Source organism: Thamnophis elegans, chromosome 5 (genome assembly GCF_009769535.1).
Source record: "Thamnophis elegans isolate rThaEle1 chromosome 5, rThaEle1.pri, whole genome shotgun sequence".
Classification (NCBI taxonomy): Eukaryota; Metazoa; Chordata; class Lepidosauria; order Squamata; family Colubridae; genus Thamnophis; species Thamnophis elegans.
In genome coordinates this window covers 26,910,373-26,928,948 of record NC_045545.1, presented here as the reverse complement: position 1 = coordinate 26,928,948, position 18,576 = coordinate 26,910,373, and the positions used below count along the sequence as shown (strand labels likewise).

The 18,576-nt window shown below is 39.9% G+C and overlaps 1 protein-coding gene across 1 annotated transcript in view; it reads right to left on the bottom strand.

Moving 5' to 3' along the window:
* ITGB3BP (integrin subunit beta 3 binding protein) overlaps nt 1–14,868 on the bottom strand; it is a 45,801-nt gene extending 30,933 nt beyond the window's left edge. The window contains exons 1-2 of the mRNA XM_032218942.1: nt 14,786–14,868; nt 3,365–3,407 (exon numbers count right to left, since the gene is read on the bottom strand). Of these exons, the coding sequence (XP_032074833.1) occupies nt 3,365–3,407; nt 14,786–14,793 (51 nt within the window). The 5' untranslated portion in view covers nt 14,794–14,868. The remainder of the gene's footprint in view (nt 1–3,364; nt 3,408–14,785) is intronic.
* Nucleotides 14,869–18,576: the final 3,708 nt, after the last annotated feature.

Genomic DNA, 18,576 nt, shown 5'->3' with positions numbered 1-18,576 from the left:
TACCTCTCTGAAGGAGGTTGAGGAAACACAATAGTTGTCTAGTTCTAACCCTAACCCTAAGTTACAATACTAAAGAGAATAGAAAAGAAAGGCTACACAAAAATCACTCTTCAGAGACCGTCCCAAATATTCTAGGAGACCTTTATTTATTTACAGATTCCACAGTTGTGGCCATCTTTATTTCCCCAAATGACATTCAATATAAGCTTGATAAATTGATTCAAATTCTAACAACTGGTTGCCATGCTACAACATCTAACAATGCCAGGTGCTCTATTAAAAAATCAATCAATCTGAAGTCATAGCTTCAAAAGAACCAGGCTCTGCTCTCGATCTTTGCTAGGAATCTTACACTTTGGAAAGCTGTAATAAATTATTGAGCAAGTTCCTAAAACTGTGACTTCAAGCCTATAGGTTGGATACATATCACTAAAGTTCAAAAGTATCTTTTTCATAAACCATTTAATGTACCTTTTTTTTAGGATGGGACAAACTCTTCAACAAAAATACTCCTTTAGAATTTTTAGAAATAATCTAGTCCAGCCCCTGATCCACCTACACTTTTTTCACCTGCTTAAAGCTACAGTCTTCTGTCAAGAGCAGAGGACAATCATTACTAAAACCAGTGCTTCAGTGCAGAGAGAATGCAATCATCCTTTTCTCTCATTTCCCCACCAATGATCTATTTTATGCTCAGTTAATAAATCTTTAGAACAGACTCCAGATTAAAGAACCACAAAAACAATTCCTCATTGATATGGCTTATCCCTCAGCTGGACCTAACTGATAGCAATAGCATTTAGACTTATATACTGCTTTATATAGTGCTTTACAGCCCTCTCTCTACAGCCATTTACAGTGTCAGCATATTTCCCCCAACAATCTGGGTCCTCATTTTATCGACCTCAGAAGGATGGAAGGCTGAGTCAACCTTGAGCCTGGTGAGATTCGAACTGCCAAACTGCAAGCAGTCGGCAGTCAGCAGAAGTAGCCTACAATGTTGCGCTCTAACCACTGGGGCCCCAAGACTTAAATAATAACATTTCTTCAAGCCTTTGTGGACCCCCTGTGACGACATTGTGAGCCCCCAGAGATCTGCTGACTACAGGTTGAGAATCACTGACTTAGAGGACAGGGTAACTTCCCAATTTACCTGTTCAATCCAGTTCCAAGAAGGTGAAATTATTTCTTTATGCCTAAACCTACAGCAAGACCAAGAATTAAGCAGCATAGTCCTCAAAGGCAAGATTTTCTTTTGCCTGATATTGACTCTGATTGAGACTGTGCTGTACAAACTAATCTGTTAGATAATCCTCCTCAGACACTACTTATAGATGATTCAGGAGAAAGGGAACCTTTTACCTCAATAGAAGCATTGTAAAGATGGAAGCCAGAATCTGAATATGATGAACTTTTGCCGTTTCCTTCAGCATCACATTATAACTAAACATAACAGAATTACTATTTAATATAAAATTCTGTATTCCTTTCCACATTGCCATATTGTTAAACATTAATGTTTGTGTATAAATAAACATTAATAACGTTTATCGCTCATTCATAATTGGAAATATCTTTGCCGCTGTAATAGAATGTATAACTGGAGGAGGCGGGGGGGGGTAGCAAAAGCACCACCATTTACCAGGGAGGAGACAGTACACTCCAGAGAAAAGCCCAAAATAAGAGACTGCACAGTCCTGAACTGGATGGAAGAGGGAGGAAGAAATTCAAGGAAGCAACATCCTATAATCTCTCAGGGGTACTTCTATTAGGTTAGAAGGTTATAGCTTTAATCTGGCAAGATTCTCTCTATTAGGTGTAAGCAAATAAAGGATTGGAATCAATTAGATTTTGCTGTCTAATCTTCGACTTGAGCCTGATAGCTGCAGGTTTTTTATTATTATTAACTTAATATTTATTAAATGCCATATAAAGAGCAAGACATTTCTAACTCTAGTTTTACTACCCAAAATTTAGGGGAAAGTGGAGGGAAAGGAGGAAAGGTAGAACGAAATAAGAAATTAAGAACATTCAGGATTTAATTTTTAGGATTACAAATTGAAGTTTCTATCACCTACATATATTCTCAAAACAGCCCATAGAAACTACCTCTGGATGAGATATATTATGGTAGTCTTGTAATCTGAACACTTTCTTGCAACATTTAGCAATACAGTTTTCACTCTGAGCAAAAAAAGTAGTTCTCCCAATTTTCGTGATTAATTTTACCTTTGATTTTTGAAAAAGTAATGAAATTATAAACCTGCAGCAAGAGATCTGACTAAGCAAACATGCCAAATAATTATTCTTAAAATAAACATTTTCCCCCTTTTAAATTTCCATTTCAGAAGAAAAAGCAGCTTTAGGGTAGAATAAAATAATTTCAAGCTGGATCGCTTGTTTCCAAAAACACCCTTCTGACCTAGAAAACAGATGCAAAATTACAGTCACAGCTGTATTTACAGCACATAATGAATAATAGAAAATGAAATTGCAAATTACATTGCTAATGATTGTTATTTGTTTGGCTTGAATTTTGTTTCAATCCAAACAAAGAGAAAATATACATATTTTAGCAAGGTCAAATTTTCAGTTTAGCTAAACTGTAGCAAATCTCTATAAAATTAAAAAAAAACATTGCACATGCAAACAAAAATGGAAATTCATTTTATTTACATTTTGATATATTTTCCTATTATTTGTTCTCTTCCACAAGCTACCTGGTTTAGCTTCACAGAAACACCCATTAATTGGAAGAAAATAAACTGGCATATGTCATGACACAATGGGTTTACAAACACACAGTGTCACATTTACCAAAGGAGAACGAGAGAAACACAAAAACAATATAATTTTATTTTTATTGTGATAACCGAATGGGTAATTTAATACAATGTTACAATATATTATTTTAGGTTAAATTACTTCTCTCAGCTAATTACATTCTCATCATAAAAATGTCTTTGTTTTGCTTTCAATTTTGCAGTTTATAATATGCAGATTATACTATTATCATAATTGCATATTGTTATATGTAGATTCAGATAGCAGTGCATTTGCTTCACTAATTATAAAACAAATTTCTAATAAACAATGTCATAAAAACATTTGGTATTGGAGAGAGATTTGAATATAACAAAGAGATTTGAATATAACAAAACAAAGAACAGCACTATATTTCCTTAGTTTATAGTCAATTGTTTCATGCAAAGCTAGATTATTATATAAAATAGCATTTTTTCAAAGATCTCTAGCTTCTACACAGTATTATTATTAAATTGTTTATATATTTTTTCTGAAATGTTGCTTATTTACAAACACACATTTTCTACAAAATAATTTACAAAATAATTTAAATACTTACTTTTTCTGGAATAAGATTTTCCAGCTTCAAAGCTCTTTTAGCACTACAAAAGACGGAAAGCAAAGGGAAATTTTAATCTAAGAAAATCCTTTACTGGTAGCTAGTAATAATCCCCATTAACTAACCCTAACCACATGCAAACAACATTTTCTTACAGTAAGAGCTAATCTCATACAGGTATACATTGTACAAGTTGGTAAATACTGCTTTGAAAACCGTGCCGTTTTCTCACAGGTGGCATACAACTGGAATAAACACTTTGATTAGAATACCAGAATACCAATATCAGATTACCCAAAATATTTATTAACTATAAAGTACTAACAATGAACATTGTTATACAGAATTGCATAGTAACTTACCTCCTTATTTTTCAAGGTGAAAAAAGCAATTCTTACATTTCAGCTCTTAACATGATTCAGTGCTGCTAGACTATGACTGAATTAAGGAGCAGATGCTCTATGACTTTACAGGTCCCTAAACCATAAGAAAATATTTTCTCGCATTCTTCACTGTACTGATTCAGGAATGTGCCAGCTTCCTCTGTAAAATCTGTTTTCCTGAACTAGATGTTCAGCTGTTAATGGCAATACTAGAAATGGAAAGCTGAATATTTATAATATTTTAGATTGTACAGCTGTCTTCTAAAGAGCAGTCGTTAGAATTTTATTGAATGCAGACTAAATACTTTAAAGAAAGAAAGGTCAACATAAATTAAGGCTATTGTTCCCAGAGAAAACTCCAATGTACCTTTTAAAATCTTAACAATATTTAAAGGGCCTTTTTTCCCTGTAGAGGTACTAAGAACCTTTAAAATCATTTAATAAATGCATCAGAAGATAATTTTTCATTAAACAATGTCTGCAGAGGGTTTTCATTTTAGAAAAGAACATTACAGGTATCACATTGGAAACAGGCCATTTTCCCGTTTCCAAACAACCATAGTGCTAGACTGAGCAAACCTCACAAAAAATTACCTGCATAAATGGCGCCTGTGTGCAATGCCAAACCCCAAGCCAATCTCCCACAAAGTATTTTTACTTTAATTATTTTTTGAAATGAAACATATGAGAAAAGTTTAAGGACATCTTTGAAGTATGACTTTAGAACTGCTAGCTTGAAATGGAAATAAAAACAACATTTTTGTCTTTAAAACAAACAAGCAACGCTGTATGGTATTTACATTTTTCATGTTAAAAGCCACTTGCATTCTTGCCAAGATACAATCAAAGCTGAAAAAATTTGACAAAATTCTTAACAGAATGTTCTTTTTAAAACATAGTGCCCTGTATTGCTTAAATAATGCAGACTCCATTAGATCTTCTGTATCTCAGTGGCAGCAAGGAAACGCTGTGTACATTAATACATTCACTCTGCAAAGATGCTGTAGGGGACAAGTATTTGCATTTGACACTAAGGCATGTTATGATGGAAGTTTTTATGGTGGACTTCAAAGAAAGCTGGAAGCAAAAGTACAGTGGAATCTGCACCCAAGATAGCTTTATGATTAGGATAAATGGCAAACTACATGAAAATCCCATTAAACTATAGCAAACTGAGGGGGGGGGGGGGATTTGGAAAAATGGTAGACTGGCCAAGCAGTATGCTATTTAAAATCTGTCAGAGACTTTGGGTGGCAGCAGAGTTACAGCATACCCAAATTTTCTTTCCGCTGCCTGTGGAGATGCTGAAAACTTGGAAATAATTGAACTCGTTAGCCATTCGCAGTCCAAGAAATTACTACTTTACCAGGAGAAGAAAAATCGTGTTGCCACATTTCTGTTACACAATTATTTTAGGTACATATTTCCCCTATGCAATAGTAGTAAAACTCAACAGCTGCAAAGACCTTTACAGATTTAGGGAATGACATTTCTTAAATGGGAAAGTGAAGGGGCATCAATTCAAGGCTATATTGTGAAAAAGAAAGCATAATCTGAGAAGCATTTATTACGTTTCTTTTGTATTGCTCTTCTATATCATACAGTTAGAGGAGGAGAAAATACACTTTATTTAAGCAGGACTGGTTTATCATTTAGATCAAATAGCTAAATGGGACTGTGAATCAATGAAATGTATAACAGTGTACATGATGTGCTTTGGCTAAAGCTGCCTATTAGTTCTCATCTTCTCAAAAGTTAAGTTTTAAGAATTCAATGAGACATGCTTCCATGTAAAAACATATAAGCAAGGCCAACACTCAAGCCAATCTTCACCAAAATATTTTTACTTTATTCTCTTGAGATGAAACATAATGAGAAAAGTTTAAGGACATCTTTGATATTGCTAGTTTTGATTTTAGGATTATTTTGAAAAGGGATTACTGAAAAAAACATTTTTTGTGTATGAAAAGAATAAGCTACCGTAAATTATATGGTATTTATGTTTTCATGAAAGCAGCAGAGATGGTATTCAGCAGGTTATGACCAGTTCTGGAGAAATGGTAGGAAATTTTCAGTTGTTCGGAGAACCGGTAAATACCACCTCTTACTGGCCCCACCTTCAACTAATCTCTGCCTCCTGAGTCCGAGCTAATCAGGTGAAAATGGGGATTTTGCAGTAACCGTCCCCTGGAGTGGGGAGGGAATGGAGATTTTACAGTATCCTTCCCCTGCCACGCCCACCAAGCCACACCCACCAAGCCACGCCATGCCATGCCCATCAAGCCACGCCCATAGAACTGGTAGTAAAAAAATTTGAATCCCACCACTGGGTAAGAGCCATTTGTATTCTTTCCAAGAGACAATCAAAGCTGAACAGTTGAGTCTTTGGTATTCTCTGAGCTTGTTTGCTTGCAGATATTTAATAACCTGACTAGGTACAGTGTACAGAGTACACACTCATTAATGGTACTGTGTATGTTGTTTACTCCCTATTTATAAACAGCAACTTGCCTTGCCATTGTTGGAGGGGGAATGGCTTTCTCATTCATACTTCCTTTGATTAGAGTACATATTTTTCATTGGTTCCTTAATTCTTCATAGGCTTTCAGGATCAGGGTACTAAGGAGACAAATCCAGAGCAAACACCATGCTCACTAGTATCAATGATAGTACCTAGTCAGGTAATGAAACATCTATGATCAAACAACTAAGCTCAGAGAGCATCAAGGACTCCACTATTCAACTATTCAGCCGTATATGTTATTCTATTGGTAAAGTGACAGTTGGTGTTACCTGAACTGTTGCTTTAGGAGGTTTTGCAGGAGGTTTTGTGAAAGCCCCCTATCCAATCCATCTTGGAGGAACTCCAAGACGTGTGGTACCAAAGCCTCGCGAGGATTTGCTCCCAAGACCCGGCGCCACTCTGCAAGGACCCGCCAAGTGGAATCATAAATCCTAGTGGTGGAACCCTTGCGTGAAGCCTCAATTGTGGAGATCACCCTCTGTGAAAGCTGGGCAGCCCTTAGGCGCTCCCGCTCAATCTCCACATGGCTAGCTGCAGCCACTGTGGCTCGGGATGCACCAGGTTCCCCTGTCTAAGGTCCACATCTCTCCCCGGGATCCTCCACAGGTGTGACACTGACAGGCACATTAGGTGCGTAAACCACGCCTAGCATGGCCAGTAGGGCGCCACTAAGATGAGCTCTGCCTTCTCTGATATCACTTTCCGAACTACCCCAGGAAGAAGGGGAAGGGGAGGGAAGGCGTAGAGCACGCCCTCTGGCCACGGAATCCGAAGCGTATTGACTGCCTCCGTCCCCCGAGCCAGGAACCGAGAGAAGAACCAATTCACCTGAGCGTTCTGCGGTGTGGCAAACAGGTCCACCTCCAGATGGCCGAACCTGGAGCAGATACCCTGGAACAGTTTCGGAGAAAGGCTCCACTCCCAGTGGTCGACCGTGGCCCGACTGAGCCAGTCGGCTTGATGGTTGTTAACTCTTGTGATGTGCTCCACCCTGAGCGATCGAAGATGCCTCTCCGCCCAGGCGCCGAGTGCCATCGCCTCGGTTCGAAGAGCCCTGGAGTGTGTGCTGCCCTGTCGGTTGACGTGGGCCTTCGTCGCCATGTTGTCGGTCAGCACCAAGACGTCTTGATCCCAAACATGGTCCTTGAAGTGAATTGCCCCCAAGTGAATTGCTCACAGTTCCAGCCAATTTATATTGTGTTGGAGGTCCAACCAGGTCCAACGCCCCTGCGCCATCCAGGACTCCAAGAGAGCTCCCTACCCGTACAAGCTGGTGTCCGTTGTCAGGATGAGGCGCTCCAGCTCCCTGAACTCGCAGCTCCCTTGTAGCACTGGGAAGAGCCACCACCTCAATGACAGCTGCACCTGTGGTGTCACTGGAACCTTTTCCTTGGAATTGCTGGAGTTTGACCTCTGATGCTGCAGGAGACGCCACTGGAGCGGCCTCCGTGTAGACGAGCCCAAGGCACCACGTCTATGCAAGAAATGAATTTCCCCAGCAAGCTGGAGAGCACTACTACAGGAACAAAACGTTGACTTCTAACTTGTCTAACTAAGGCTAACAAACTAACTTTACGGTCGTGGGACAGGAACACCTTCCCCAGCTTAGAATCTATGATGGTCCCCAGGTGAGGAATCCTGGTGGCAGGAACGAGGGAACTCTTATCTAGGTTAACTGAAAAATCTAACTGCTGTAGTGTGGATACTACCAACAAAAGATCCTCCCTCACCCGGTCAAACGATGCTGCTTGGACTAAGATGTCATCGAGAAAGCATTGGACCCTGACAGAGTGCTCATGGAGGTAAGCTGCCACTGCAGCTAGGACCTTAGTGAAGGTCCGAGGCGCCGACGCCAAGCCAAACGGTAGGGCCCTATACTGGTAGTGGCTACCTAAATAGGAGAACTTGAGATACTTACAATGGCCAGGGAAGATGGGGATATGGAGATAAGCCTCTGTCAGGTCGATGGAGGCCATGAAGTCATTGTGCCTGACCCCCGCCAAGATGGATTTAAGCGATGCCATCTTGAATCTTCTATAGACTAAGTGAAAATTTAGCAGTTTAAGATCCAGAATCGCCCTCCATCCCCCTGAACTCTTCGGAACGACAAAGTGGTTGGAATAGAAACCTGACCCATTTGGTCCGGTCGAACCTGTTCCACCACCCTAATCTCGAGGAGGTGTCGGATCGCCTGCCTCATGAAAGAGCATTTATCTTTACTCTTGGCAACCAAAAACATCCAAAAGTGGTTCGGTAGAATGGAGAGAAACTCTAGGCGCAGGCCAAATCTTATGGTATTCAAAACCCAGGCGTCAGTGGTAATCTCAGCCCAGGCATCGGCAAACAGAAGCAGTCTGCCGCCTATGGGTGGGGTCGCTATTGACCTATCTGCCCCGGCTGTAGAGATGGCCATCTCCCCCCCGAAAGGGCCTCTTCCCCTGGGATTTGGAACCTAGGCCTATCCCTGGTGTAGTACCTATCCGACTGCCTATCCGATCTCGGAAAATACCTGCTGTGCTGCGCTTCCTGATCTGACTGACAATAGGACTGCTTCCGAAAGTAAGACACAGATTTTTGCTCTGACTTACTTCTTTGCTGGCATAGGCATGACCTACTTTTTATTCTTGTCCTCAACGAGGATTGGGTCCAATGGGGTACCAAAAAGGATCTTCCGGAATAAGGCAATGATGCCAGGTGCCACTTTGTCTTGTTCTCCGCTTGCCACCCTCTCAGCCACAGGAGACGTCAGGAGGTCACCGAGGCCACCATTGCCTGTGAGGCCTACTTCATGGCATGCAGAGTGGCGTCCGCAGAGAATTGAGCAACAGCAACCAGCTTGTTGAGATCTTGATGAGTACGTACCTCCTCAGGTGGAATCCTGTTGTAGCCAAATGATAGCCATGTGGCTGAAGAATGACGCAGAGGCAGCTGCCTTGATGGCCCATGCGGAAGACTGGAATGTTTTACAAAGGGTCAGCTCCGCCTTCTTGTCCTCGGCCTTCAAGTAATCAGCCACATCACTGGACACTACCGTTGACGTGGACGCCAATGCCATCACTGGAGAGTCCACTGTGGGCACATGCAATGCTTCAGAGAAACTAGATTCCATGTTAAAGAACCTCCTATCACTGCTGCTGGGGTTGAGAAATGTTCCTGGCTTTTCCCACTGCTTCTTAACTACCTCTAGGAACAACTTAGGGGCAGGGATGTCTTCCTTCGCTGGAGGAGGCTCTGAGTAAACTCGATCCTCCGGCTTTTTCTTCGGACCACCCTCCTTCGCACCTGACTTGGCGCCCTCCGTCTCACCCAGTTGTGCTGTGGCCCTGGCCTTGCGCAACAGTGACTTGAATAAATCCGGAGGGAACAGACCAGAGAATGCCGGTGCCTCAGGTTTTGAGGGATCCTCATCATCAGACATATCTACCTCTCTCTGAACCTGATCCCTCGCCATGGAACCCTCGCTAGCCAGAGAAGGAGAAACAGGCCGGCGCACCTCCAAGTGGGAAGGCCTTGGCCTGGCCTGAGCAGTGGCACCCTCCCAGGGACCTTTGCCACCATTGCAGGTCGCACAGACCCTTTCTGTAACCCAGCAGAAATTCCATGTGAAATTGCAGAGGAGATAAACCTCTGAATGCTTGCTGGAAGCTGCTCCGTGTCTCTAACGAAGGAATTCCCCTCCTCCTCTTGTGCACAGCCTTCAGACTGTGGAGCCAATGATGGCCTGATGGGACTATCCCCCCTGCCCTGAAAAGGATCCCTTAGATAGGGGCCCTGTTCTAACATGGAGAGTGAGGGGGGAGGTGAAATGTCCCTGAGATATACTGGGGAATCCCCCGTGAGGAGACCTTGACCTGGATCTAATGGGCAATCTAGACCTCAAGGGAGAACTAGACCTACCCCTCTGTTCAGCCCTGGACACCTGCTTTTCCAGAGCTCTGGGCCTCCTTTCCTCATCCTTCTGCAAGGCCTTGGAGGATTTTCTAGCTGCTGCAGTTTTTCACATTCTCACAGAGGCTGTGGGCCTCACTCAGGCCCCACTGGATGTCCCCTCCCCAGGAGACAATGGGAGGGGGGGAATCCAGCCTCTCTTCTGCCTCTGCCATGGCACCAGGTCAGGGCCCCACCAGGCTCAGCCCACCAAAAACAGCAGTGACCAAAAACTGCTTCCCCCAATCACTCACGGTCTCCACGTGACGAAATCAGCCTCTGGTAGACCTTTCCTGCCCCTTTTGCAAGCTGCGCAGCTCTGGGCCTCCTGGTGTCGATCTGGGCCTGCAGGGCCTTGCTGCTGCTGCCGCTATAGAAAGGATTGCCACCCAGGAAGGCAGGGATGAAAATGAGGCTTCATAGTAGCCTCTGTCCCAACCCATGCAGCCTACAGGAATTGAGGCCCCAAAATGGCCACCATAATAGCGTCCTGCATCTAAAGCCCCAAGAAGCAACTTTTAAATCCCTTACCGCCGGCCGGGAACGAGCCACACCAAGGGGAGGCTTCCAGGTATCAAATGGAGGCAAGGGGAAGAAGGCAGGGAGAAGGAATTTGCAGGATGGCACTGGATTGTTTTTGGAAGAATCAGGAACCAAAAGCAACCTGTCTTTCTTCGGCCAGACAGAGTTGAAACTGGGAACCAGAAGCAAGGAGCACAGAGGCATGGCTTCAAATTAACTCTGTCTCGAGGCCAACTGGACATCACAATACCCAATCCTGGCTAATCCTGCAAAATTCCTCACGAAAAACTAAAACGATTTCACAAAATTCTTAGCAGCATGTTCTCTTTTTAAATACAGGGCCCTGTAAATATAGAGCCTCTAAAAATGCATAAGCCTCTTTAAATTAAATTTATTTTCCCAAGAAATCCAGTGATGTAAAGTCATAACATTCTTGCTCAGATGATTTCAAAAGAAACCTATCATAAATGATTAACAAGCCTTGGAACCACTTCCTGTCTTTTGAGCATAGGCTCAGTTGTGACATGGAATTCTTATGTTTTTATAAGATAAGGTGCACATATACCCATTCATTAAAGCTGGTGTGACAACATAATATTGGAAATTTGGCATATTTTGAATGTTTTGAATAGCTTCCCATCATCTCTCAGCAACAAGACTGGAGATAGTAACTTCTAACTTAAGGCACAAGTCAGCTATTCTAGCAATAGTTTCATTTTGTTTTTTGCTCTGAAGGAAATCCTATAACCTTCTTAGCAGTCTGAAACATATTATGTTATGAATCATGGTTATATTCATTTTTTGGCCATCTTGAGAATCAGCAATCCAAAACAGCAACATATAGCTGTCCTGTTCATTTAACCTCAAGGAATCTACCATTGTTACATCAATTAGTCTAGATAAAAAACATGTATAATCTGCATTACATGAAAAGCAGCTAGAATTCATATTTCTATGACAATCATATAGTTTTAAAGTGCTACAAAATTGGAAGCTTAATCAGATCAATCTGCTCTACCCAAGAAAGTGTTTCTGAGTAGTCAACTGCCTTTTTTTGAACCAGCAAGATACTTAAACTAAGTAAGGATCCCTAAATCCAAAAGAACATTAACATATTTCAATCCTCTTTCAAAAGCTGGTCTCAAGGCAAATATTCTGCAAAAAACCACCCTCTTACAAATTGAGATTGTGCCCTTGTGAGAAAGGATCCATTGAAGCCATAGCTCATGGCCAATAGTTCCTTCTATAAGAACATAATGGCTTGCTTCATAATTCCCTAGTTGGCAAAGTATCCAGACAATTTTGAATTATTTTTCGTACAGTTGCTTTTATCATTCCTGTAAATTTTATTTCTTTGAATGTAGTTAGTTTTTTTTCACTGTCTATAAATTAAATATACCCTGATTTGCTCAGTGACTTAGTTATAATTTTATGTTCTTGGTTTTATTCAAAATAGAAAGTAATTATGTGAATAACTGGGAATTCTGATCAACCATAATAAATTATTACTATCACCATTTCCATGGATACATTAAGCTTCTGAAATACTTCAGACATCCATTATACTGTACACCTCATAATCCCTCAGCAATGGAAATACAAGATCTAGAATTTGATCCAAGTCATTCTGGGGAAATTTGAAATATTAATGAGTCACATACAGAACATAGAATGTAGAATAATAGAGTTGGAACCCTATACCATTTCAGGTAAATGGTTGCCCAATCTCTTTTCTGAGCCTCCAGTGGTGGAGCATCCAAAACTTCTGAATGCAAGCCATTCCATTGGTTGATTGTTCTCACGTTAGAAAATGTCTTTTTAGTTCTAGGTTACTTCTCTCCTTGGTTAGTTTCCAACCATTGTTTTTTGTCTTGCCTTTTGGTGCATGATTTTGCAGATTTTGGGCTACATTTTCTGCATCTCTGATTTTAAAGAACTATAAAAATGTTTAGCAAATCCTGAAATAGACCTGACATAGTTTAAAGATAAAAACTCCTCATAATATCAGAGACAAACAAAAAAAAATCTTGTTTATTTACTTGCGTAATGGAGCAATTTGCCTTATTACTTCAGAATTTAGTCCTCAGCTGTCCTTCATCACGTTAAACTCACCAAAAATTGACTTGGAGAATTAACAGAAGTCTGTCAAATATATGTCAGTTCACATATGTACATGTGCCTGAATATTTTTAAAACTCTTGCTAATCTATGCTGATTACAGCTGGGTTCACATAATGTTTAAAGCCAAAATCAATCAAATTGTCAAGAAGATTATAGTCTAGCATTTTGTATAAACTGAAAGTTTGATGTTGCTCACTTTTTACTTTAATTTCATATCTTACTAGGATGGCACTATCTATGTTTGCCTGTCAAACTAAACCATAAACCATAATTTAGCATAGCATGTGGTATGAATCAAACCCCAATAGTTAGATAGTGGTCAGTGAAAATTATGAATAAGTTATGTTTATTCAGTGGATTATCATTATTGTATAGTTCCCAGCAGCAGCAGCTATCAAGAGGAATGCTTGGTTCAAAATAAAAACTTTACTATTAGTTGGAGTCATATTTAATCATAGGTTGCTGAAGATCCTAATAACATTGTGCTAAGCCACATCATTAATGTGATGTGTGAACCCAAACAACAGTAGTAACCTCTTCTATCCTTTTATTATGCTAAATATATAATTTTTTCTGAAACAATATAAAATCTCAAAAGTAAATGTTTAGGACAAGCATTTAAATGGGAATTCTCATCAATGCTAAAGTACTAACAAATAAATAGAGGTGAAAAAGAAACAAAATGAGATATATGTGCTGAATTTTTTACCTTTTCAAGTAAACAAAAAAAAAATCCTCAACCTAAACATTATAAAACTCAGCAGGACTTTTTCCTAATTTATCAAGCTAAAGCATGTTTGGCTGTCTAACAAGCAGGTGCAAATAACTTTTCACCTGAATATTCTACCCCATATGTTCATGGAAGTTTTTCACAATCTACACCAGACTGGCTATTCACTGTTAGAAATATTTATTACCATGGGGCAGAGAAAACTCATAGGCTGTACACACTCCAAAGCACAACTCCCATAGTTATTTCTATATATTCCTGCTTTAATAACATTCTTAGTGGCAGTTTAGTCTAAATGTTAAGGTGTCAGGCTATAAACCAGACCATGAATTCTAGGCACAAAGTCAATAAACTGATCTTGCATCAGTCACTCTTTAGATCTAAGTAACAGGCAATGGCAAACCACTTCCAGAAAAGCCTTGTCAAGAAAATTGCAGACACTGCCAGGCGCTGCCAAGAGTGAAAAATTAACTTGGCAAACATGCAAAAATTAGTACCTTGCCTAGAATAGAATAACAGAGTTGGAAGGGGCCTTGAGGGTCTTCAAGTTCAACCCCCTGCTTAGGCAGGAAACCCTATACCATTTCAGACATATCTTCTTAAAAACTTCCAGTGTTGGAGCATTCGCAGCTTCTGGAGGCAAGTTGCTCCACTGATTGTTCTGTCAGGCAAATCTCTCCTTAGGTCTTAGTTTCTTCTCTCCTTGATTAGTTTCCACCCATTGCTTCTAGTCCAGTCCTTGGGTGCTCTGGAGAATAGGTTGACTCCCTCTACTTTGGGGCAACCAAACATTGGAACACTGTTATGTCTCCTCTAGTCCTTCTTTCTATTAAACTAGACCTACCCAGCTCCTGCAACCGTTCTTCATATGTTTTAGCCTCCAGTCCCCTAATCAGCTTTGTTGCTCTTCTCTGCACTCTTTCTAGACGAGTCTCAACACCTAAACAACAGCACCTAAATACACTCCTCTGTCAGTATAGTGAAAGACAGTTATTAATGCAATAGGTCTCTGTCCGTCCTCCGGCTTACAGACATTCTTAACGGGCACTCCGTAGCACCATCAGAACTCGTTGGTCTTCGGCTGCGTTCCTACTGCACAAGACTTGCTGAATTGAAATGCGACCAGCAAACCCAACCTCGGCCCTGCGCTGCCAGCCAGTGCGCCTGTGCAACGGTGTCCCTCCGCTGCCCCCTCGCCTCAATTTCCGTCTTACCGCGGCATCGGGACCACTTCCAAGCCTTTCCTCGGCAGCGAAACTGAGACTCCCGCCCCAAGTCCAAACGGTGCACTGCTCAAAAGCGGCCGGGCGGGAACATCAGTCTGAAAACGCCGTTCCTCTTTGCTTGGCTTAGTATGAGCGGCCGAGGCTTTTTATTCCGCTCGCTGTTATCGTTCTCTTTTCGTTTTCCTTTCCTCTTGTTCTTTTCGAGTACCATCAGATTCTCACCAATAGAAAATTTCCCGTAGTTATTTGCAGGCGAGCTGTGGCAAGAAACAGAAAAGAGGCAGCCTTAAAACTCTGGATTTTATTTTAGGAACGGTCAAGCAAAGTCACAATGAAAATAACCAGAGTTGGGCTGATATTTTTCCTATATTGATTACGATGAATTCTGCTAACCTACAAGTTTTCCTAAAAAGAATTGCAGTGTCTTAGGACGTTTGGTGTTTCACAGATGAAATTAAGTCCGCTGTCTGCTATTTTAATACTCTTTCTTCTTTCATTCTCTATTTTTTTTTTAAAAAGTTCCCAGAAAACCAATGCACTCTGCAACTATTCAGTTCTCAGTTGAGCACTTTATTGCATTACTCATACACATGTGGGCGCACCAACAAAGGTTTAAATAACATGAATAACTGAAAGGAAAATTATATTTATTTCCAAGTGTGGGAAAATACTGTAAATAACACTGTAAATAAATAAATGAATGTTATCTCAGACATTCTAAGGATAGTCATGCTTGCATTCTGGAAAGAAGAAGCTCTCTGTACATGCCATGAAATGTTTTGACTTACTCTGCCAGTTCCAAGTGTAAATACTAATTTTGTAAAAAAAAAAAGGGGGGGGGAGTTTGGAACTGGTTTCTAACAAAGATTAAGGTGGTGGTTTTTTTTAATTGCATAGAGAGTCAGTATCTATATGATATCCTAGGAATTAGCTGTTTCCCCAATGGGATCTGGTTTAGGTTTTGAAGAATGTCACTGTGACTGTGAATCTACATGAATGGTTGCTTGTAATAACAGTCATATGTTATTGCTGTCCTGAATCAATGCATAGCAGAACAAATCCCTCTACATTCAATCTTATAGAATGTCATCAGCCACACGGATTCATTGCAGATTGAGAGATAAATTTTGCTGACCCTAACTATCCTGCCTGTCCATCTCACTATCTAGAAAGATTCACTATACCATATTGTCTCTAAATTATATGTAAATTTAAGATATAATTAAATGTTAAATCAGTTAATTGCATCTGGGCCTCCCCCGCCTTACCTATTTCTGGCTACCTATTGAGCACATCAACATTTCTATACAGTGATACGACATTGCTGTTTCCCAATTCATAAAATCACTTCTCCACTAATATCGAGAGTTCTCATTAAAGCAACTCAACAATACCTCCAACTATCTTTTTCCTTCAATGATCCTGTGAGTCACTCATCTCTCTTGTACACTATGGAAGAAACATTGGTTTCCCCCTTTCCCAGCTACCAATTGTCATCACTTTTTAGTAATATTTGGCAGATGCAATTTATTTATTGAGGTTTATTTAAAACATTTAAACATTTATATAGCTGCCCATCTTGTTGCCAATTCTGGACAGCTCCCAATCAATATACTTATAAGCACAGATCTTCATTACATTGTTTGCCATTTTCATTCAGTTGTGGCCATTTTATGGGCAATATCTGAGAGAAGACATATTAGTTGAGTAACTCCTCAATTGTGCAGAGTGAACAAGTGTAGGAACTAACAGAGTTTCCTTTTGTACAAATCAGATTTACTACCCTAGTATATCAAGTGTCAGCGTTCCAAGTATCATGCAGAATTAAATCAGAGTCCAAGGCAAAACTATACTTTTTGTTCCAATTTAATAAGACAGACATCTTAGGCACATCTGTGTTATGGAATCCCAATACTGGAAATGACATCAGAATTCCACCCAGTTAAAAGTTCATGATCTTGTCCCCACACCCACAATCCATCACATGGTCCAATCTTCTTCTTCCACGCTGGTGTCTCCACCCAGCTGCTTCCGGTCAGGTGTGAAAGTGAGGAGACAAAGGATGATCTTGGCTTCTAGTAAAGAATGAAAAACAATACATTCCACAATCCTACTCCTTCTATTCCCCCCTCCCATCGACTATACTAATGAAACAGCATAATGAAATAAGAGAAAGTGTGGCAGGCCAAAATTCTAAAAGGAATATAATTGCAGACCTGACATCAAGTTGACATCAATAACATATTGGAAGGACTACATGCAGAATATTCAATATGAATTATTAGATATGCATGGTTGTGTTCTAGTCTTGCTGATAGATAAATAAATGACTCAGAAAAGCATTATGAAGGGAAAATAGTTTTAAGTGTAAATATGAGATAATTGTTCTGGAGAAATAATAGGAATTAGACTTTGAAAATTCCACATCTGGCTTCACACCATATAAGCCTTGCCAAAATTATCTCTAGCAATATTTTTTTTATTGAACTTTCAATGCAGCTTTTATTTGAATAAAGATAGTGAAAAAGCTTTCTTCCACTTAAATAATCTGCATAGTGCATAACTGCCCAAATGAGAAATGGCTAAATAATGACAGAGTTCATGACCAGAGACACATGTTCATACTTGATGGAATGGATGACTATAAAATTAACATTCTTTTGTTTACTCATTGGCTAGAACTCCTTTGTGTGTGCTAACACTGGTCCTTAATTATTATAGTGGCACATGTTTGCAGTAACTGGACTGTGTCCCTGGGGTCTTCCTTGTTCCACTACAGTATGAAACTGTCAAGTAAAGCGAATAGTTGTTATAAATAGGGCACTTTATCCTGATAAGCGATTATTATCTTTCTTTCCCAAGTGTAAAAGGCATAGATAATTCAAAAAGTTGCAAGTGATTTAGGCCTCTCAAGTAAGGCTCCAATGAGTCCTGAAGGGGTCCCAACCTATTGTTGTGTTCTTACTGAACTTGATGTATTCAATTTATTATACCAAAATATATTTTTCAGAAGTCAGCCCTGGGTAAAATGATTTTACAGGCTGTTCTACCAACAGAATGCTACAGTTGAATGCACTTTCTGATGATCTTCTAAAAGCTTAAATCACTTTTGGTAAAAAAAGAAAATGACAATCGACATTTACTAGTTATACATGAGAAAAAGACTTGCTTAATTATAATTGTTTAAAAAGAAATGCTGTACGGGTTGTCACTTGTAGTGGATGATGTGTGTTTTCCATAGACCTACTGAATTTACATTCACTTGACTCTTTTCTGGAAAAAAGAAAGCACAACTAACTGCATCAAAGGTAATCAAATTCTGGCAATAATTGGCTGAATTTTTACAATAATTTTAACAAAACGTATTTTTATTGATGCATACTTAGCAATTCAATAAAGTACATCAGGGGTCCTCAAACCCCTGTTTAGTGGAGTTTGTATTATTAATTAAATATGTGAAATTAGATTGCAAAGAATTATAAAATATTTGTTTTGGTCTTAGCATGTAAAGCTTACCATGGTAGCTTGTTAGTTATGGTTTACAATTTAGGTTATGCAGATCCAAAAACTGAGGCTTATTCAACCCATGGTCAGAAGAAGTCATGACATAGCATAATGTATAAATCTAGACAGTGGGAAAATAAAATCTAGCAGTTGTCAATAGTAGCTTTATTTTAGACAGCATTCTGTTTCTATTTTGCCGATGGAACATTGTAGTAGAGAATAAGGGTTGAATCTTCTAATCTCCAGGAATCTGTGCTACATGGCCAGCAGTTGGC